Source organism: Dipodomys spectabilis, unplaced genomic scaffold (genome assembly GCF_019054845.1).
Source record: "Dipodomys spectabilis isolate Male_0828 unplaced genomic scaffold, ASM1905484v1 ptg000036l, whole genome shotgun sequence".
In the NCBI taxonomy this organism is placed as follows: Eukaryota; Metazoa; Chordata; class Mammalia; order Rodentia; family Heteromyidae; genus Dipodomys; species Dipodomys spectabilis.
Window position 1 is genome coordinate 1,213,414 of NW_024870713.1, and position 23,788 is coordinate 1,237,201.

Here is a 23,788-nt window from a genome sequence, read left to right on the forward strand (position 1 = left end):
CTTTGTATGATTTTGTTCCTGCTTCAGAGTTACTATTTTCCTTGATGCTTACAAGCACAAACACAGTTATCATTAGCACAAAATGTAAAACTTTAACATTCACTTTAACTCTTCTTTGAATTATTCTATTCTCCCAAAATAAAAGAAAAAAATCTCCAGAAAAAAGGAAAATTTTTATATTTGACTATGAACATTAAAATTTCCCTACTACATGTTTGAAAGCACACAAAAGTATTTAATGGAGAAAGCATAAAATAAGAACAGGAATTGTGAGCTCTCTTCCTGGTTCCATCACTGAGGTCCTTAGTACCTGGTCATCTGTGTCTTCATGTGAGAATAAAGGTATGATTACTGTCCTTTCCAGGTTGCTCAGAAACTGAGGTTCAACTCTTAATATCAAGGTCCTTGCATGACCATATAGAAGCCCATTTCAAAGTGATTTTTTTTTTTCTCATTTAACTTGGTGATGAAGTCTCATCGTAAATGATTCTGGGGATGGTTCCCTAGTTGTTTCTCAAGTATCAATGGGATGAGAAAGCTCCTTACCCAGCAGCAAACTGTGAAGGTGCCATCAGGCCTGGGTTGAGTCCTGCAGCAGCAGCCATAGCAGCAAGACTGGCATTTGCTGGCAACTGTGCTGCTCCTTGGAGAGCGGCAGCTGCTGCTGTTTGTAAGCCTGATGCTGTCACCATCACCTGGCTGGCCCCAAGAGGGGAGGACAAAGGAGTGGAGGTGGTCTGTGTTGTGCTGGTCTCACTGGCACTAGATGCTTCAGTGGTGGAGGCTGAGGCAGGAGAAGGACTTAGGGAGGGAGAGGTGACTGCTGAAGAAGCAGGGGGAGCTGTGGAAATCACGGTGGCTGTGTTGTTGGAGGTGGTGTCTGTAGTGCCTGAAAAGAGAAATGGATTAGAAAATGGCTATATGAAATGGTTTTGGAAGATGGTGGCTTCACTTAGCAGTATTCCAGAATCAAAGAAACAATCTGTCATCTGTAAATCTCAATTTGCCCTTTTTAACAACCTAGTTTGGTGTTTCTATGGAAGTTAACCATTAAAAAAAAGTTTTAAACTAAAGCTACAAATCTTACTTCAAGAGGTAAGAGCAATGACACAATATAGAAAAAAGATAAAGAGAGAGAGAGAATGGTTTTCCACTGTCAATTTCCTACTCAAAACAACCAACCAACCAACCAGAGAAACTTATTTATGGGTTACAAGACAACTATCCTGTGGAAGAAACAGAAACAGAAACAGAAAATGAAAACTTTAGGCAAGAACCATTTCATTCAGAGGTTTCCTCAGTAGTCTCCATAGAAAAATCAAAACAATTAAGGACAAGAAAAACTAAAAAGTTACATATTTTACTAAGAATAAATGTCAACCAAATATACAGAAAATAGTTGAGGTATTGGGGTAGTGTTGCCTAGCATGCCAGCACTGGGAAGGACAGACAGACACACATACACACACACCTGCTAACAAATTTCTATGTACTTTCTATCTGTACTTGACCAATTTCTTACCCTATCCATTCTAAGTTTACATGTAGTAACATTCTCAGTTCAAAGTTCTGAAACTGAAATTGTCCATATTTTACAAAATCTTGTACGTTAAGCTTTTGGCAAAGGCAAAAATGGTTTTTCTTTCCTCTTCATTACTACATTCATATCATTCAGTATCTTCCTTTAGATCCTACAGGTACATATATATCTCAGGCAAATCTTATCAATGAATTTAATCTGGACTAGGAGATCACGACTTTATTCTGAGTTGTGTTTCCTCATAGCATTCATTGTTAGTGTCTCCAGTTTGAAAGTCATATAAGTACTATAACAACTCTACATGATCCTTAATTCTCTTAGCTAGTGAATCATGTCTTAACCAATATACAAATTTTATGACCCTAGTTCTTGGCAACTTAATGACATGGGCAACTTTGATCAGAGAACTTTGGCTTGCTGAGTCTCAGTGTCTTTATCCACAAATACCACCATGCTTTTCACAGGGCAAGAAGGGAAGTTAGAACCATACACATAGAGAGTGCTTAGTACCCTCTCTTGAATTTACTGATGTGTGTGTGTGTGCGCGTGTGTGTGTGCGCATGTGTGTGTGTCCTGGCACTTGAACTTAGGACTTGGGGGCTAACTTTGTTGTGCCCAAGACTAGCACTCTGCTCCTTGATCCACAGCTCCACCTCCAACTTTTTTAGGGTGGTTAATTAGAGTTAAGAGTCTTATGGATTTCCCTACCAGGGCTGATTCTGAACCATAATCCTTAGATTTTAGCCTCCTGAGTAGCTAGAATTACAGTCATGAGTCACTGGTGCCTAGCTCTATTGTAGTTTTTTTGTTTTTTTAAACAGCTTTACTGAAATTCAATTTCTGTGCCGCTAAACTCACCTAATTTGTATAAAATTCAATGATTTTATCAATTGGCATGCTTGTACAACCATCAGCACACTACATATTATGATTTTTTTTTTTTATTGTAAAGCTACTATACAGAGGGTTACAGTTACATGAGTGAGGTTATGAGTACACTTCCTCTTGAACATTGTTACCCCCTCCATTGTTTCCCCCTACCATCCCCTCCCTCCCTCCCTTCCCCGAGGTTCTTTTTTTTATTTATTTTTTGATTGTGATTAAATGATTACATAATTTCAAAGTCACAAGTTCATTCTAACTTCCCTGGAGCAAATTGTCTATCACAGTCTGTAATATATAACAGTGTTCACATGTTATATACCATATTTGTGATCAGCAGCATGGGGATATTTAGTAGTGGTTCAACCAGATGAGCGGGAGTTCTTTGTTTCTTAAGTCCTGTTAGTTTTATCGTATCACCTAACCTTTTGGATTTAGCATCCACTTATCAGGGAGACCATGTACCGTTTGTCTCTTCGTTCTTGGCTTACCTCGCTCAACATGATTCCTTCTAGCTCCATCCATTTCCCTGCAAATGCCATTATTTTGTCATTTCTAATGGCTGCATAATATTCCATTGTGTATAGATACCACAATTTTTGGATCCATTCATCTGTGGTGGGGCATCTAGGTTGTTTCCATATCCTGGCTATTGCGAACAGTGCTGCAATAAACATGGAGGTGCACGTGTCCTTGTATATTGGTTCCTGTTGTTCAGGGTAGATGCCTAGAAGTGGTATGACTGGGTCGTAAGGGAGGTCAATCTTTAGCTTTCTAAGGACCCTCCAGACTGCTTTCCAAAGTGGTTGTATAAGTGTACATTCCCACCAGCAGTGTAACAGGGTTCCTCTTTCTCCACATCCCCTCCAGCATTTGTCGTTGGCTGATTTGTGGATGTGGGACATTCTGACTGGGGTAAGGTGGTATCTCAGGGTTGTCTTTATTTGCATTTCCTTCACCACCAGGGATGATGAACATTTCCTCATGTGTTTCTTTGCCATTTTTATTTCTTCATTTGAGAAGTCCCTCTTTAGTTCCCTTGCCCATTTAGTAATTGGTTTGTTAGGTTTGGGAGGGATTAGTTTCTTGAGTTCCCTGTATATACAGGATGTTAACCCCTTGTCTGATATATTGCTGGTAAATATTTTTTCCCAATTAGTTGGTTGTCTTTCTAGCTTAGTTGCGATAGATTTAGCTGTGCAGAAGCTTTTTATTTTAAGGTAGTCCCATTTGTCGAGTCTCTCTCCAACTTGTTGTGACCCTGGGACTCTGTTCAGGAAGTTCCTTCCTGTGCCTATTAGTTCAAGTGTCTCTCCTACTCTGTCCTGTAGTAGTTTCAGAGATTCAGGTTTAATGTTAAGGTCTTTGATCCATTTTGAGTTGATGTTGGTGCATGGTGATAGGCTGGGGTCCACTTTTAGTTTTCTGCATGTGGCTGCCCAGTTTTCCCAGCACCAGCGGTTGAAGAGGCTGTGTTTCTTCCATTGTATGTCTTTGGCTCCTTTGTCGAATATCAGCTGGCTGTAGGCCTGTGGATTTATATCTGGATCTTCTATTCTGTTCCATTGGTCTTCGGGTCTGTTTTTGTGCCAGTACCATGCTGTCTTTGTGATTATAGCTCTGTAGTAGAGTTTGAAGTTCGGCATGGATAGCCCTCCCATATTGTCTTTATCCCCTAGAATTGTTTTGGCTATGCTAGGTCTTTTGTTGTTCCATATAAATTTTTGGACTGTTTTCTGTATTTCAGTGATGTACGTCATTGGGATTTTAATAGGAATTGCATTGAATTTGTATATTAGTTTTGGAAGTATCACCATCTTTACTATATTAAGTCGGCCTATCCAGGAGCATGGGAGGTCTTTCCATTTCCTAGTGTCTTCTGCAATTTCTTTCTTTAACTTTTTATAGTTCTCATTAAATAGTTCTTTTACATCTTTGGTTAGGTTAATTCCTAAATATTTTATTTTTTGGGAGGTTATTGTGAATGGGGTTGCTCCCTTTATTTCCCTCTCTTCCTGTGCATTATCAGTGTATAGGAAGGCAACTGATTTTTGTGGGTTTATTTTGTATCCTGCTATTTTGCCGAAGTGACTTATGATTTCTAAAAGTTTGGGGATGGAGTTTTTGGGATCGTGGAGGTATAGTATCATGTTGTCTGCAAAAAGGGATAGTTTAACTTCTTCTTTCCCTAAGCGGATCCCTTTAATGTCTTTTTCTTGCCTTATTGCCCTGGCTAAGGGTTCTAGGACTATGTTGAAGAGGAGTGGAGACAGTGGACATCCTTGCCTTGTTCCTGTTTTTAGGAGGATTGGTTGTAGCTTTTCCCCATTAAGTATAATATTGGCTATTGGTCTGTCATAAATGGCTTTTGTTGTTTTTAGAAATGTTCCTTCTATTCCTATTTTCTCCAGAGCTTTTAGCATGAATGAATGTTGAATTTTATCAAAGGCCTTTTCTGCATCTGTGGCGATAATCATGTGATTCTTGACCTTGGCTCTGTTGATATGCTGGATTACATTTATTGACTTACGTATGTTAAACCATCCCTGTGTCTCTGGGATGAAGCCTACCTGATCATAGTGTATTATTTTTTTAATGTGTTTCTGGATTCTGTTAGCTAGAATCTTGTTAAGGATCTTTGCATCTGTGTTCATCAAGGAGCATATTATGATCTTTTAACACACAGTGTTATCCTGTGTGTGCCCAAGCCTATCTTGTCATCTGATTTTTGTCTCTGTAGTCTTGCTTTCTGGACATTTCACATATATGGAATCACACAATACACAGTATTTTGCAACTGGCTTCTTTTACTTCAGTGTATTGTTTTCCAAGTTTATCCATGTGGAAGCAGCAATCAAAACTTAATGGTTTTTATGGCCCAAACTATTTCACTGGGTGGATACATCAGTCTATTATTACATCAGTTTAGAACTCACCATTGATGGGCAATGACTTATTTTGTTTTTGTTTTTTTTTGCTGTTCACTGAATATATGTATACATACTTATACACACACACACACACACATGCATGTGTGGCTATGTTTTGTGTGGCTCTGACTGGCTTTGAACCATCACCTTTCATCTTTCAGCCTCTGGCGCCTGACTGTTATGGTTTCCTGAGAAATGAACTCTTTTGTCATTATTAAATGCTTTTTGGAAAAAATAACTGACAACAGAGCACATTTAGGTGAGATTATTCAGAGCTGAGGAATGTTCACAGTTTTGACACACATCATAACATGTGTTCCTAGAGGAATATTGTCATGATCTTTCTTGTATCTATTCTACAGATGTTTACCCAGAACTTTTGGTGGGCCAACCACTTATGGAAAAATAAAGATGACCACACCAACCAAACAGGATTTTTCTTAGGAGACGGCAGAGTGAAGAAATGGGTTTTCAATTTGTTTCTTTAATTCTATTCCAAATGATGTCTGAGGACAGATACCAGATAGGAGATTTAGACAGACTTGCATAAATGAAAAAAAGGGCAAAACTGGTGGTGAAGAAACCAACTGCATTCAATAGAGGAAGGCTATGATTATTCACTTTGATGAAGCCCTGGAAAAAACTCAAACTTAAATTGTTGGATGCTAATAAACAAACAGGAAACAGTAAGAACATAAAGTGTTTAAAGGACTGTTCATGCACGATCTTGGCCAGTGGATCTTTCCTTCTTTCTACCAGAGTTCTCATATGAGCAGAATGAATGTAACCTACTCCAAAGAAAAATAAAAAATCTTATTATGGAAGTTGAAAGATTTTACTGCAAGCATTGGCATGAATGAATAAATATCTTCAAGGTTTTAGTAAAGTGTGAGGGTAAAGATTAACTTTAACTTGCTGGGAAACTGGGACTGAGGGCATGTGCCACCATGCCTGGCTTTAGCTATTTGTTTTTAATGTCTAAACTATTAGGTATTTTTATGCAAATAGTTATTTTAGGTCTAATGTGATATGATTTCTAATTTGTTAAGATTTAGTTCCTAATTTCCAGGTGACTTAGTTTATACATTAATAAGTTCCTCAGAGATAGGAACAAATTACTAGTGCCTATTAATACTGATAATCACTACAGTGATGAATACTATCTACATATCTATCTATATGAATACTATACAGTGATGAATACTATACATACTTCTGAAAGTGGTTTTATATGGAAGAGGTGGTCCTTGACTTAGAATCTCAACTCTATTCTAGAGGTGGAGATTGGGAGAACAGAGTTCATGGCCAACCTAGAAAAAAGATAACAAGACCACCTATCTTAACCAAGAAACTGGGCATGGTGCCTGTCAGCATATCTATATGGAAAGTAGACTGCAAGCCAGGCCAGCCTGGGCAAAATCTTCAGAACCTATTAAAAAAATAAAGCAAAGAGGGCTGATGGCATGGTTCAACTGGTAGAAAGCTTACCTAGTGGGCAACAGTCTGAGTTCAAATCCCTTTCAATCTGAAATCTTAAGGCTTAAGGGAGTGAAGGATTCCTGGAGGTTATAATCTATGAACTTCCTTAAATTTTATTACCAATGTGTATATGTCTGTTTTATAGAAAGAAGGAAAGGTCTATTGCTTTCTTATCAGAGGTCTAACACTCAAAAGAAGACAGGAAAAAAAAATAAAAGTGTTGTTTATTGAAAAGAAGTATTATGGAAAATTTGAAGAACTTAGAAAAGTAACATAATATAAAGCATGTTATTGTAAGGGCATATAGCCAAAAATATTAGGAACTTAAAACATAAGTGAAGAAAATCAAAGTCCCCAATTCTAGATTAAATTTGATCATGAAATATCACAAGTTTCTCAAATGGCTTACTAGCACCATAATCAACCTGGTAGATAATTAAAGCATATCTTATATATTATGGATCATTAGAAAATATTTGATGACAAATGCTAAACATTTTCTACATATTGGGGAATTTTCTACCAAAAGGATCAGTTTCCTGGGGAAGAAAATATTTCTAAGATGAACTGGTAGAGAAGCTAGAATACTTTACCTAAATGAGACCAAGAACTGGATAAAATTTCAGGTGGAGGGAATGTTTACAAGGTACAGATGAAACCCTTCTATGTTGGGTGTGATAGGCAAAGGTCAAGCATGTAAATTAACTAGAACTGTGAATTTGGATATTTCCTTGATGAAAACCACCACCATTGAAAGTTTGTATGGAAAAAAGTTACTTGAAAATTTGAAGTTCAAGTTTCATACATATATACTTTTTTTTTTTTTTTTGGTTGGTCATGGGGCCTGAACTCTGGTCCTGGGCGCTGTCCCTCAGCTCTTCAGCTCAAGGCTAGTGCGCTACCTCTTGAGCCATAGCACCACTTCAGGCTTCTTTTATTTTCTGCTTATGTGGTGCTGAGGAATTGAACCCAGGGCCTCATGCATGCAAGGCAAGCATTCTACCACTGAGCCACCTCCTCAGCCCCACATATATACATTTTTAAAACCAACAGTATGTATCTTCCAGTAGAGTCTAGACTCACATTTTAATGGCAGATTCTAATAGAAACCTATCAATGGCTTACCATGTGCTTAACAGCTGTGTAGTTAGTTGCTGCTTACCTGTAAGAGAGAGATTAGTCACTGCAGCGCTGGTTAAGGGGAGGACAGGGTTGACTGTGAGGGTAGTTGCTGTACTGCTTGTCACAAGGCTTGGTGTGGTTGCCACCTAGAGGGCATAAATGAAAAATATGCACAAAGTGCTTATAATCAAAACTTTACATGCATAAGTTTCAATTATGTTGACTCAGATCCATATTAGGTCAGTAGAAGAAATAGTACACTATCAATTTTACCTAAACAAAAATATGATTTCTTTTACTTGTGCCCCTTTTTTTTTGGCCAGCACTAGGGTTAGAACTCAAGTTCTTGAGATTGCTCAGCTGACTTACTTGCTTGGTTGATGCCTTGATTCACACCTTAAGCCTGGCTGGTTGTTCTGGATATGGGGTCTCATGCACAATCTTTTCTGTCCAGGATGGTTATGAACTTCAATCCTCTGGATCTTAGCCTCCAAAGTAGCTAGGATCACAGGCATGAGAACTGGTGCCCAGTTTTGTTTTCTTTTGTTTTTTAATGAATGGTTTGTATAGAAAGACTATAAGGAGATACATTAAAAACTAAGTTCCTTTCTGAAATAAACAAAATATTTCTACAGTTTTGTAAAAACTACTGCTTTCTATCTAGTACAATTAAGTTTAAAATACAAGACAGGCACATGCATAAAAAAGAACTGCTATCCAATCTTTACCGTAACTACAATCTTACAAACTTCATGATTAAAATCTGTTCTTTAAATTTGGACATGAGTTAAAAAAATTTTGCACTATGGAATATTCAAATCAAATTGAATTAAAAAGATATCAACAACAAGAAAACAGGAACAAAACTAAAAACTAATCCTCATCTTTTGAAACCTGGCATCATTAGAGTCATATCTATAATGGTCCTAAAAATTGGGTCACATGACTAGGACATATCTATTCAATGTATAAATAACATTCTAAAGCAGATAGCAGAAGTTAGTCAATATGAAAGTACCATATGTCTTTGAGTAAAGATCTGAGATGACTGTCTAAATATCAGACCTAAGTTTATCTGGAAATTGGCTGTCAATTGTCAAATGGCTGAACAAATTCGGCTTTAGGATTGAACAATTTTTGAGATAACTGGAATCAGCAATAAACTTACTAACATAGTTATGAAATAGCCTAATAAACTATACCAGAAAGAAATAATGGGAAAGCAATGGAATAGGAAAGAATTCAAATTGTTCACTTTAAAAAATAAGGGACATATCTGGGCAGGGTGGTGAATACTTGTAATCCCAGCACTCAGAAAGCAAAGCAAGTGGATCTGTGAGGCCAGCTTGAACTACACAGCTCCTATCTCAAAGAAAATAACAAAACAAAAAGCCATGGTTGATCTCTCACTACTATAATCCTAGGCTGAGATACAATCTTGGTTCAAAGCCAGCCCAGGCAAGAAAATCCATGAGACTCCAATTAACCACTAAAAAGCTAGAAGTGGAGATATAGTAGAGCACTGGCTTTGAACATAAACTCTAAGAGTGAGAGGCCCTATGATCAAGCTACAATACTAGCACATAGACACACATGCATGCAAACACACACAAAGGTAAACTAAAAAAGTTCTTGGGTGAACAACATGTGATTTCATCACTTTGGGACATCTTAAGGCCATTTAGATACATTTATTCAACATGGAGCCTGTTTATGAAATAAATTCAATTGGCTATTTGTAAAACTGTAAATAGCCCTTGAGCTTGTACCTCAATGTCCATTCTTACCAGTGAGGTTGGGCTGGGGAAAATTGCTTTGATAGGTGAGCTGCTGGTCCCACCACTGCTTGGTGGGTTGATTCTTTTTTCCTTCTGGCGGCGATTACAAAACCAAACACGAATCACCTCCTTTTCCATATTGAGCTGTTCAGCAATCAAGGTGATCTCTTCCGAGGTAGGCTTTTGATTCTGAAGGAAAAAAAATAAAACCCAACTTTGGACTTTTTTTTTGGTGTTACAGATTCAGGACCTTGTATATGACAGGCTAATGTTATACATCTGCACTATATCTATAGCTCTGGAATAACTTCAACAACTGGTTTAATTGCTGGGAAAAGTGAGTTTAAAAAATGATAACTGGGATAACTATTAAAACACTGTAGACAAAGTTTTAACAAACATTGTATTTATTAGGCTTATATTAAATATGTGTATATTTTTCATTTTAAGGTCTATTAATCTTTAAGTTCATAAAATACTATGACAACCTTATATATTATTAGGAATTTACAAAGTTTCTCAGTGCTTCACACATACTATCTAACTTGGACTGTATAATGTGCCTGTGCAGCAGGAAAGAAGGTATTTCACAGATGCATGGACTTTAGTTTCTATAATCAAGTGACCTGCCCCATCACACAATTAGTAAGAGGCAGAATTAAGAGAGACTCCTGATTCCATGTAACATACAGATTTTTGTTGGAAGTTTGGATTATGAATGATATTCATTAGCACCTCCACTCAAAACCAGACAAAACTGACAGGTGAGTTATCTGTCATGAACTTCACAACCTAACATTCAAAGTCTTATGTTCTGCTCCTAAACTGTCATCCTAGGTATACAGCTATTAGAATTCAGTCAACTAAATTACAGTATTTCTCCTGGTATAGTCCATGCTTTCTCCCTTCAGGCCTCTGCTTGAAGTGTTTTTCTCCTACCTTTTCTAGTCTATAGAACTAATTTCTATACATCCTTCAGCCACCTCTCTAACAACTAATGCTCATGTGGATGTGACCATGGTTTCTTTTGAAGCACTGTTTCTGGCCAGTGTGAATAACTTACTGTGCCTTCTTTTCTCTATTATGTTATGTGCCCATGAAAGTAGAGGCAGACAGGTTAATCTTTTACCATTGACAGTTTCTAATGATAGTATAATTCCATGGTCATGAGAAGTTAAGTATTTCTGACCTCCACAAAACTCTTCTCTAAGGCCACACGAATGTTGGTCTCTATGCTGGTGCGTTTCTTCCTCCTACGATTCAAGCCCTCAACTCCTACCCCTGGAGAATTCAGGGCACTTGGGCTGGAGACAGTGGAATCAGATGAGAGGTTCTCTATAAGAATGAAGAAATCAGAAAAAAAAAAAATTAGCTAAGTATAAAGATTCGTGTTCATAATCCAGATATAAACATCAACAATAAAACTGATAAAATATGTCAAGTTATAGCCAAGTATGGAGAGGTTATCAATGTAATTAATCTATAGCAGAACGTTGTTCACTACCACAGATCTTCATAGTGTCCTTACTGACATTCTATGTCATAGGAGGTTTGATCACTACTTTTTTATTTGTTTCTGATAATATAGAAGTTTACTGTTCATACAGTAAACTGAAATCAGTCTCTTGGTTTTTTTTCTTATGCATGTTTGTCAGTATGCTTATTTTTTAGTTCTGAGGATAAACAAAGCTTCTTAGAAATTACTCATTGTTTAATGTCTTAAAATTAACCTCTCATTTTACTTGCTAAATATTGTTAAAACAGTATTCTTTCATTTAATAGCTTAGTAATCTTGGGTATGTCATATACATATCCCTGAACTGTTATTCAGTATGTGAAATGAGATGATTCTTTCCTATGTAACTCAAGACTACAGATAGCTGGGCCTCAGTTACTGAATCAAACTGCCAAAGGGTAAGGACTTAAGGATCCTCTTCTTTTAAGTCTTAATTTGTATTCACATCTACAGTGAGAACCATACTACAGAATATCTCTATGGTTCCTTTCAGCTTTCAGAGTCTATGATTCTGTGGCTCAAAATCCAAAGTTCTAGAAAGGCATCTCGCATAAAATATATAGGGTAGACTCCATGTTTATTGCAGCACTGAACACAATAGCTAGGATATGTTAAATTTGGGAAGTTATGTAATCACTTAATCACAATTTAAAAAAAAAAAAAGAACCTCAGGGAAGGTAGGGAGGGAAGGGATGGTAGGGGGAAAACAATGGAGGGGGTAACAATGCTCTTAATAGGAAGTGTACTCATTACCTTGCTCATGTAACTGTAACCCTCTGTATAGTATCTTTACAATAAAAAATTAAAAAAAAAATAAAGGCAGGTACATGCAAAAAAAAAAAGGGGGGGGGGAGGAGGAGACGCAGGAGATGTAGTAGCTGAACCTGTACTCCTGCGGAAACAAGATGGGACCAGAGCTCAGGAGTCTACCATCCATTATGCACTCCTGCACCTGTACTGGGGGTAGGGGGGGGGCGGTCCCGTGGGAGCACTTGTTGCAGATATGTGTATTGTCGGGGAGATAGGGGCACTGCTGTTGGAGAACCAAAAATTCTTTCTTACAAGATTCCAACATCTACTGTTTCTTGTAGATAGGTTGTTGTTTTTTTCCTAGCAGCAAAGAGTTTGACGAAAAATGAAAACTTTTCTTAACGTGCATAATTCCCATATCGTTATCCATCATTCCTAAGGAGACACAAATGCTTTGATGGTCTTAAATATCCATCGCATCTTTACCTTTGCCTGAGATTTTCTACATTTGTCTGAATAAAGATGCCAACAAGAGTCCTCCCCCCCAAATATATATAGGGTAGAAATTCAACTTTCTGTATGAAATATGTGGCCACTTTTAATAATAAAAGTGGAGATTACAAGGAACAAGTTCTTTGAAAATCTAGCAAGGACGAAATAACACATTAGTTCTTCAAGATTATCTAAATACACAGGCCTTTTGATTTCCTTCCTCAACTGACCATAACCCTAGATCAAGTATCTTAATATTCCAAAGCTAAAATTTAGTGCTGATTATTTATTTTATAATAACTAGAATATTTAAATAAGTCAGGTCTCTGATTTACATAGCCATAGTTTATATAAAGATCCTCCCAGGATTAGTGAGTTTCAAAATTTTGTAGTACCAACAATATAATAAGACATAGTTCATACAATAGCCCCTTTCCCGTAAGACTCCTATAGACATTAAGAAATTTCTTGGGCTGGGAAGGTAGCTCAGTGGTACAGTGCTTGCCTTGCATGCATGAGGCCCTGGGTTCGATTCCTCAGCACCACATAAGCAGAAAATAAAAAAGCCGGAAGTGGTGCTATGGCTCAAGAGGTAGCGCAACTAGCCTTGAGCTGAAGAGCTGAGGGACAGTGCCCAGGCCCAGAGTTCAGGCCCCATGACTGGACCCCCCCCCCCCACCCCAAAAAAATATTCTTATATATTTACTTACCTGCATCATTTAGCCACTTCTCTAAAAGTGGCTTTAACTTGCACATGTTCTTAAAGCTGAGGTTCAAGGCTTCAAAGCGAGAGATGGTAGTTTGGCTGAAGTCGTTTCCATACAGTTTACCCATAGCGAGCCCAACATCACCCTGCATAATACAGACCAGTAGAGGGGGAGTGGAAAAGAGAAAGCTATTCATCTCATTAATGTTTACATGATCACAGCAGCATTCAATATTGCTCTGTATGCTTTCTACTCTGAATCTTTTCTAGCTACTCTATGTAACAAGACACTAAGACTTCCTTGAGTTTCCAAGGATAGTGCTTACCATTCTAACAAGACCCTTAATTAAGCCAAAGTGATTCAAGTCATCTTTAAGTATCAATTTATCTGTATTATCTATAAGGATTAGATGTCATTATCAAGATAACCTAGAAATTTCTGAACCAACCAACTTCCTACAAACTCTAAAATTTAGAAATCATCTCTCATTCTTTTTCTTTTTTCCTAGAAAGTATTTCTGGAAGCTGTGAAAAAAAAATACCTTTGTTAACCCTTAGTTTGGATTTCAAAGTTGGTTATAAAAAACAGAAAAAAAAGACCACTTCTGTAACCATTATCGAAAGAAATTCACAGTAGAGAGGTTTGACCCATTTCATCAAAACCTCATAGGCACTGGAAACTTAGTAACCTTGTAACATTAGAACAATGATCCCTTGAATATATTACAAAAGATGTTCTCCATGAGCCTATAACCTTTGAAATGTACATAATGCTTTTCTCCAGTTGGATCCTTCTTTAAGCCTGAAAAAACTGTATCTTAATAGTCATTTTATAGATAAATAATAGAAATGCAGTAGAGTTTAAATGATTTACTCACTCCAGTTAATTTAGCAACAAGGCAACAGCATTTCTGGTCCTGAATACCAAACAATTCTACTACAAGAGAGCTAACTCTCAATTAATCTGGCAACATTATTTTTGTTGTGTTCAATGGTAATGGGTTTTGAACTCAGGCCTTCACAAGCTCTTTACCAACTGAGACGTGTCCCTAGTCCACTATTTTGAATTGGGATTATACTATTTCTGATACCCACACACACCCACACATACCATTTTTAACACTATTTATTAGTGGCTATATTAGGCAATAGTCTAGGCAAAGGAAGAATTATTATTGTCATTATTATTATTAAGTAGTTATAAAAGGGGTCAGAATTCCATAAGTCAGGTTATGAATATAATCCTTCTTGTTCAATGTCACTCCTTCCTTTATTTCCTTCCATTTTGCCCCTTCTATCCCTACCCTCAAGTTACATAGTTCATTTTTTCATAATGTACATTGAATATAATAACTACATTTGCTAACCCTTCCTCCTCCCATTCCTGTGCCCCTCCTTTACACACCTCCTCCCAAAACATGTTTCCACTTCCTGGTACTTGTTTTGATAAACAGTACATTAGTTGTTCAGAGGAGTTATGCCGTCAGATTCCTCCCTTAGGTGAAACCTCCTGTTTGTCTGTGTATAAATGCATTGAGCTCTGTATATATTATCATGCATAGTTATATTTTAGATCTAGATTCCACATTAGAGAAAATGTGTCATTTGTCTCTCTGAGCCTCACTTAAGATTTATTTTGTCAGTCCTGGTGGCTGAACTCTGGGCCTGGGTGCTGTCCCTCAGCTCTTCAGCTAAAGGCTAGTGCCCTACCACTTGAGCCACAGTGCCACTTCCAGCTTTTTTCTGCTTATGTGGTGCTGAGGAATCGAACCCAGGCCCTCATGCATGCTAGGCAAGCACTCTACCACTGAGCTAGCTTCCCAGCCCCACTTAAGATTTATTTTAGGTACATCCATTTCCCTGCAAATGATATATTATTCTTTCTAATAGATGAGTAAAATTCTATTTTATGTATGTATGTATGTACATATGTATGTGTGTCCATGTATATATGTATGTATGTATATATCTATTACATTTTCTCAATCCACTCATCCATTATAGGGCATCTGGCTATTTTCATAACTTGGCTTTTGTGAATAGTACAGCAATGAATATAGATGTGCAAGTGTCTTCACTGTATCCTAACTTGTAATGTTCTGGATAGATATCCAAGAGTGATACAGCTGGATGGCAGGGTAAATCTATGTTTAGTTTTTGAGTAATCACCTAACCATCCTGAATAGTGATTGTACTAGTTTACTCTACCCACCAACAGTGCAACTGGATTCCTTTTTCCTCCACATTCCTGCCAGCAATTGTAATTGAATTCTCAATTCTGGCCAATCTTTCTAGAGTAAGATGGAATCTCAACGTTCTTTTGATTTGCATTTCCTTTATGGATAGGGATGTTGAGCATTTCCACATGTTTTTATTGGCCATTCTTACTTCTGAGAAGTGAGACAGTATTTTTTAAATACTCTTGCTTTATTTTTATTTAATTTATTTTTGTCCATTATGGGTTTGAACTCAGGGTCTGGGTGCTGTCTCTGAGCTCTTTTGCTCAAGACTATTGCTCAACCACTTGAGCCACAGCACCCCCTCTGGTTTTCTGATGACTAGTTGGCGACAGAGTCGCACATGGCTTTCCTGCTTGGGCCGGCTTTGAACTGTGATCCTCAGATCTTAGCCTTCTAAGTAGTTAGGACTGCAGGCATGGGCCACCAGCATCTGGCTAAACCTCTTGTTTTCTAACAGGTGACCAACTTCGAATAAAAAGTTTCACAGAGGACAAATATCAAACTATAAAATGAAATATATAGAATATTTCAACTTCAAGTGATGAACTGTCCAGGTCTCCTATATGATAGCCAGTAGATATACGTGGCCATTTTAATTTATTTGAAGTTAAATAAATTTTCAAGGGCTCGACAGGCATTAGTGAATAGTGGCAGTTGTACTGGACTCTACAAAGAGATCATTCCCATTGCTGTCAGCTCTGAATATCCTCTCTAACTACAACCGAAATAGACTGTTTATTGATTTCCTTCCAATTTTAGTACGATATAAAGAAACAGGACAGGGTGAATAGGGCACAAATGCTGTCCATTTTGTCTTCATATAAAAAAAATCTAAAGACCTGAATAGATGTGTTTATCTGCATCTTTACATATTTATTATACATCATTGCATTCAGTCAGTGAATATTCATCCAATGCTACTATGTGAATTTGTTTTAACTTAGTCACTTAGTTTGTAGCATTCTAGAAACTAGGAGAGTCAACTATAACCTACCCCTTTTTTTCTTTTAAAGTTTGACACTATTAAGTAGCAGTTAGATGGCAATAAATCTTTTTGACATTGTAACTAAATTCACAAACATTTTTTACAAATCTCTGCAATGTAACAAAATAATCAGAAATAAAAAAACAACTCTATTCAAAAACCACATCTTAAGTATTAAAAAATATTTTATGGGTTACGAAAAAACCTGATACTGTTAACTAAGTAGAACCCTGTCAAAACATTAAAAATTAATTGATATTGTATTACAATTTTACTTCAAGGATGATTAACAGGAAGAAAAAGCCATAGGCATCTAGTTAACATACTAATTTTCATTAATATGATACAAGCTTAATTTAATACCCTTATAAATTTAATCTTGAGTTCTTCCTCACTAAAGTTAACTGTTTTAGATGGGAATGTGGCTTAGTGGTAGAGTGCTTGCCTAGCAGGCACAAAGCCCTGGGTTCAATTTCTCAGTACCACATGAACAGAAAAGGCCAGAAGTGGTGCTGTAGCTCAAGTGGTAGAGTGCTAGCCTTGAGCAAAAGAAGTTCAGTGACAGTGTCCAGATCCTGAGTTCAAGCCTCAGGACTGTCCAAAAAAAAGAAAAAAAGAAAAAACAGGTTAAATGTTTTAAATAGTTGATTCACATATAATGAACTTTATTATAATCTCTAAAAAGAGCAAAAACAACAAAGAAGAAAATATCAGGGCAGAGAAATAATGAAAATATTGCATTTGGTTATCGTGTTAAATACTATAAGACATGCTTTCTGATTATGTACTTCTTATCAGAGCTCAGGCAAATATCTAATTAGAAAAAAATAGCCAGGCACGGTGGCTCACGCCTGTAATCCTAGCCATTCAGGAGGCTGAGATCTGGGGATTGAGATTCAAAACCGGTCTGGTCAGGAAAGTCCCTGAGACTCTCTTCTCCAATAAACCACCAGAAAACCAGAAGTAGTGCTATGGCTTAAGTGGCAGAGTGCTAGAGCCTTGAGCTGAAGTGCTGAGAGACAGTGTCCAGGCCCAGAGTTCAAGTCCCATGACCGACAAAAAAAAAAAAAAAAAAAGCCAGGTGCTGGTAGCTCACACCTGAAATCCTGCACTAGCAGAATGTGCTTTGATTCATATAATCAATCATGAAAGATGCTACTGTAATGTCAAGATCATTTTAAAATCTGGTAAGGGCCGTGCTAAAAATTAGGATAAAACCATAAAGTACAACATGAGAATATAGAGAAGAGATCTAGACATAGCTGTGTGTAGACACATTACTGGCAGTATTAAACTGGGTCAAATACCACAGAAAGGCAAATAACTATTTGGGAAAAAGAGTTTTTAAAAGCTCTACCATACTTGGCCTATCACTTAGGCCACACACTTAGGCCAAGGAAAACAAAAGTACATTGGGTCAATATTCTAAAATATGCTAACTGTATTTCAGCTTAAGTTAACATCAGTCTAGATTATCTTTAAAAAGTTATCTTAAGAAGTAACAATACTTTGTCCGAAATTACGTCTATTTAAAAGTTGCTTTATAATCTTAAACAAAGATTCTTCGAACAAAAATAAATTTCCAAACCCAAAGTATATTAAGAAATGTAAGTCTGTTCCTACAGACACCTAGAATGGAGGCAGAGATATCACTTTGACTTTTGATCTATCAGAACAGGTGGTATTTTATGCACTTTCAACAGAAACTACTTTGGGTAATGTTTAAGTAGAGGCTTAAATTGTAAACAAAAATAATTATATTTTCTGGAAAGAAAGCATCAATACCCAACCCAATACTTCAGGTTTTTGTTTTTTTTACTTAATGTTATACATTACTGTACATAAATATCTTCAGTTTCATTCCCTTCTCCTTTAAAAGACTGTGAGTGATTCAAGAAGTCAGTGGCAGTGGTTAGAACAGAATATCACATGCCTGTTTAAACTATTAAGCATATTAGTTCCACTTTAAAAGATCTCTGACAGTTGACATTAAAATTTAATTTGGGCCGGACACTGGTGGCTCAGGCCTATAATCCTAGCTACTCAGAATGGTAAGATCTGAGGATCGCAGTTCAAAGCCAGCCCAGGCAGGAAAGTCTGTGAGACTCTCTCCAATAAAACACCAGAAAACTGGAAGTGGGGCTATGGCTCAAGTCGTAGAACGCTAGCCTTGAGCTGAAGAGCTGAGGGACAGTGCCCAAGCCCAGAGTTCAAGCCCCACGACCGACCAAAAAAAAAAAAAAATTAATTTGGATTCTGATTAATTTGGACTTTTTATGTCCAATAGGTTTTGATTTGATTAATTAATTTCACTGTAGGCTTAGAGAGGAATCTCCTTGTACCTCTTTCCCAAGAAACAAAGCCTTTCAAACTTATCTGTGTAATCTTTACTCTCACAGTCTTCCTTCTGGAACAGTAAAGTCTACATCTAGTTGTTCTCTTTAGCACAGTCATACCATTTCCCAATTAACCTTTCAAATCCTTACAATTTATTGATATAATTTCAGAGGTCTGAGGTATGAGATAAATCTTCAATGTTTTTAAGTTGTAAATCAATGTAAGATTATAATGGAAAATATATGCTAAACCTAAAAATATGAAATGACTAGCAAAAGTTACAGCTAAAACAAAAATAACATGGCTGAGGATCATATAATTATTTAGAAGTTTCTTCAGATATATAAAGTAAATATTTGTATCCAATCAAGGAAGAGTGGGTTCCTCGTACCTGAGTGAATCCTAGTTTGATTCGTCTTTGTTTGAAAGTCTTGGCAAATTGCTCAAGCTCCTCAAGGTCACTGGGCTCCTCCAAGCTGGGAGTATCGATTCGCTTTGGTGTTGTCTGGCTCTGTGGAAGTGTTTGAATTGGAGTTGCGGCTATTGTGCGTGTTGGGGTTGCTGGCTGCTGGATAATGAGAAGAATGAATAAAAGGATGCTTAAGACTGTAAGTATACTCAATCCAATCCATGCTTCAGGCCTTTTTCTTAATCTGGTCTGAATACAGACCAGAAATTACTCCCTATTTTATAGATATTTTGCTTAAGACAATCAAAACAGCAGGGACCACATCTACCAAAATGTTAACACAGTATTATACAAATGATACTGTAACAGTGTTTTACAAATGATATTCTATCTATCTAACTATGCAGGAAATTAAATATAAGGCCTCTCATAGGTTAGGCAAGTGTTCTACCCTCAGCCACTTAGCACTCAGCAAGTTATACACTTGTTCTGAGGTAGAAGACTTGAGAAGCAATCCTGAAATTATTTAAGGGGGGAGGTTGATCACTATAGAGTTTTTCTTTGTTTTGATTTTTGAGTGGTCTTACTATGAGAGCAGGGCTGGCCTCAGCTTTGCAAGGTAGCTCAGAATGGTATGCAATTCTTGGTCCCTTTATCTCAGCCTCCTGAGTATTTGTATTATAGGTATGCCCCACTGTGCCTGGATCACAGACATTTTGAGGATTTCAAGGCTTTTCCTATAGCTTTTAACCTTAACTGTAATTATGCATAATTACACCTTTTCTCATTTAATATTACATTTTAACTTTGTAATGTTTCAGTTTTCATAATTATCCTTTTCATCGATTGAGGCAATATTATATTTACCTCATTATTTTTTAATTGATAAAGTTTTTTAAATGTATGTTTTCATTAATACAGATAGCATCATATAAAAATTTTGTAAATGGTTGCAAAAAACATAGGTTAAGATAAATTCATAAGGAATTTTCTGATAATTGAATAAATTATTTCTTGGCTTCTAACATACAACACAATATTAGTTCCCACTACCATTTATTCCACATGATTTATGTTAGCAATTTAAAAAATACTTTGATCACTAGGAAGTAAACAGTATATCTCCTACAAAATTTGTACTCATTAAATGTTTTGGAGTAAGCCTTTGTCTTATTATCACAAATCATTTTTTTCCAACTGACTAAAAATTTTCATTGTAGCCAGGTACTGATGGCTCACATGTGTATTTTTAAGTGCACATAAACTAAATTATAACTAGTTCTTGTTCTTTCTATTTTTAAAGAAAACACTAAAGCCACTCTGTTCTACTCATAAGCCCTCAGTAGTGTATTCCTCTCTGTGTTTTCACTGATGTGGATTGCTGTCCTGGTTCTGTACCCTAATTGTTCAGTTCATCCCTCCTGTGAAATGTAGCCCAGGTAAGAGATTATAGACCAGGATTAAAGATAAAGCCTATGGTTGTGACTTTTTCTTCTTGTAACTTAAAAGGTCTATGACCTTGACCTCATTACTCAAAGCTTTCTCCAAGGGAACTAACTGCCCAGAAAACTACACAACAGATAATCACTCCTGCTTCAACGAAGGTAACAGAGTCCAGGACATGTTGACAGTGAGTAATTTTCAACCAGACCATTTTGGGGGAGTCAAACAAAGCACAAGATATATTAGAATCCTAGGTGGCTGTGCCCTTCTCACAGTGAACCAGGTAAAACAGAACTGAGACTCAACTATTGTATAGCTAAGATATCTCATTTCCACAAATCTCAGGCTGGACCATGCCAAATCTAGAAATGGTAGAACAGAATTCAGTGAGCAAGAGTCAATATGGAGTCCCAACAGCCTGTTACTATGTGGCAAGCATGTAAGTCATGAAGGAGTCTCTGGCACAGGTTTTTGTATCTTGTTCAAAACCCTGCATTCAAAGATGGCCCCCTGCAGAATATATAGTTTGATATGCTTTGACAACTGAATAGTTATACAACTACTAACACAATTAAGTTACATAACATTTTCATCACCCTTTCAAAGTTCTGCTGTGTCTTTTGCAGTTAATTCCTATCACTAATTCTCATTCTGTTAACTACATTTCTAAAATGCCATGTAAATGGAATCATCTAGTTTCTGCATGTATAAGAAGTACATTCCATAAGGTACATATATATATATATATATAACTTTATTTAAAAAATGCCATTTTGCAAAAAACACTAGCAATATATGAGAAATCTAGTTACCTTTACATTTTTGTTAACACTTGGTCATACAGCCTTCAGAACTGTGCTCATTTTAAAATGACTGTGCAGTACTATTTCATTTGCAGTTCTCTGGTAACTAATGATTTTGAACACCATTTTATATTTTTACTGGGTATCACCTTATCTTCTTTGGTAGAGTAGCTTCAAAGTTTTTTGTCTCTTACTAGCATAAATTAGGTTGCCTTGTTACTGAGTTGTAAGATTTGTTTATTCTAGATGTTTTATCAGATATTGTTAAAAAATATCTCCCCCATACGTACATTTTCTTCTCATTCTCTTACTATAAACCTTAACTATTTTCTCACTGAAATTCTTTGTCATCTTTGGAAAGCCAGTTGGCAATTTATGGTGAGTCTAGTAGACTCTATTTCACTGATCTTATACTTCTATCTTTATGCCAGTATCACAGTCATTTCTGTAGCTTTATAATAATTCTTAATATCACACAGTCCTACAACTTTCTTACTTCTTAAAGTCTTTCATCTGTCTTACCTTCCAACAACAACAAAAAAGAAATACAATTGGTGTTATAAATTATGTATGCTTACTCACTTACCAAACGCACTTACCAAACTCATTTACACCTGCTGCATTTTTTAAGATTCTTTAGTATTTTTCTTTGTAGATAAATCACATTGTTTACAAATTAAAATAGCTTCTTTCTAAAGAAGTAAAACATATATCTTTTTTTTTTTTTTTTTTGCCATTTTGCATTGCTAGCATTGTCAGCACAATACTAGTGAAAGTGGTAACAGTGGTCACCTTGTCTTGTTCCAAATTAGAAGATGAGTCTTTCATAATTATGTAGGATACAAACACATTTTTATTTATTATTATTATTTTTTGTTGGGTGGGCCAGGTAGATGTCCTTTTACCAGGGTAAGAATGCTACCTGCTATTTCCAGTATTATAGTTTGAGTAAAAAGTGCCCCTCAAAAAGTTCATGTGTTAAAGGCATGGCTGAAGCCTGGGGACTCTGACCTCACCAGTGGTCAGATTTTGGATTATTTTTATTAGAGTTTTTGCTTTAAAATTGAGTAGTCTAAAATTAAGTAAAAATTTTAGGGGAAGAAAAAATTAACCTGGGAGGTGAGGGTGATGCTTGGCTGCGACTGTAGGAGGTTGGCTTGGCTTTGCTGAGGTAGTTGCGTTAAAAGATTTTGCGCTTGCAGGAGACCTGTAAAACATAAACATGTTACTCTACAGACATTAAAAATTACTTCGAGCAATTACACACACATACACACACACACACACACACACACACACACACGCGAAGAACATGAAGTGAATATTTCCAGGGCTGGAGTGTGGCTCAACTGGTAGAGTACTTGTCTAGTAAGCATTAGGCTCTAAGTTTCAAAACTGCAATACCACCAAAACGAAACAACAAAAACCCTTGAAATTTTCCAAATGATCTCCTAATAATCTTATAGATCTTTAAATTCTTATTTGTCTAAAATTATTAGTTATATCTGATTAGTCTTAATTATGGACATATAGGAAATTTGGGAGCTTTTGGGAAACTATAATGAGATTGCTTTCATTTAATTTTTGTCAAAGCCAAAGGTACTGGCTTCTTAAAAAATTTTATTTAAAAGAATAAAGCTCAAGCCGAGTGCCAGTGTTTCATGTCTGTAACTCTAGTTACTCAGGGAGCTGAGATTTGAGGATTGAAGCTCAAAGCCAGCCTAGGCAGAAAAGTCTGTGACTTGTAAACAAGTTGAACCTTGGGACTATTGAGCTGTACGTAGGATTTAAAGTCAAACTCTTAGAAGGTAACATCAGGTTTTTGTTTTTTAATGATCTGACCTTTGCTAAACTCTGGTTTTAAATGCACTTTTATTCATATATGTAACTTATGATTTTAAGACACGTCTTATAGTTTTCAAATAAAGATTATTAATTTCTCTCCCATGTCTCTGAGCCATGCAAATGTTATCCATTTTCTAAGATATTTTCTCTACTTTGTTATCTATGGAATGCATTATTTCAAGCCACTATGAAGGCATCTCTGATATAAAGGTACAACGAGGTCTCCCTCCTTTATTCCCATAGCATTCTGTACATATCACATCTAAAACTTATAAAGTTGGTTTCCCTGTTACTAGACTGTGATTTCCCTGTCACTAGATTGTGAACTCTTCAATAGTAAAAATTGACTTATTATCTTTTAAGCACAGGGTAAAATAGTTTTTATGTAACAAAAGATTTGGAATAAATGACCTAAAAAGCAAAAATGACAGAAAACAAAATTCTAGAAATAATGTACTGAAATTTGATCATTATATACTATATCATGTAGACAGTATTAAAAAGAAAAATCACATCCTCTCCTGTAAATAT

The 23,788-nt window shown here is 36.4% G+C and overlaps 1 protein-coding gene across 4 annotated transcripts in view; it reads right to left on the bottom strand.

The window, feature by feature from the left end:
- Nucleotides 1–23,788, bottom strand: part of Pou2f1 (POU class 2 homeobox 1) — a 157,984-nt gene that overhangs the window by 14,087 nt on the left and 120,109 nt on the right. For 2 of the 4 annotated variants that reach the window (XM_042677323.1, XM_042677321.1), the window contains 7 exons: nucleotides 22,525–22,619; nucleotides 19,149–19,325; nucleotides 13,200–13,341; nucleotides 10,921–11,066; nucleotides 9,741–9,920; nucleotides 7,994–8,099; nucleotides 547–889 (listed from right to left, as the gene is read on the bottom strand). In XM_042677323.1, the coding sequence (XP_042533257.1) occupies nucleotides 547–889; nucleotides 7,994–8,099; nucleotides 9,741–9,920; nucleotides 10,921–11,066; nucleotides 13,200–13,341; nucleotides 19,149–19,325; nucleotides 22,525–22,619 (1,189 nt within the window). The remainder of the gene's footprint in view (nucleotides 1–546; nucleotides 890–7,993; nucleotides 8,100–9,740; nucleotides 9,921–10,920; nucleotides 11,067–13,199; nucleotides 13,342–19,148; nucleotides 19,326–22,524; nucleotides 22,620–23,788) is intronic. The other 2 variants (XM_042677324.1, XM_042677322.1) reach the window with 1 other exon arrangement.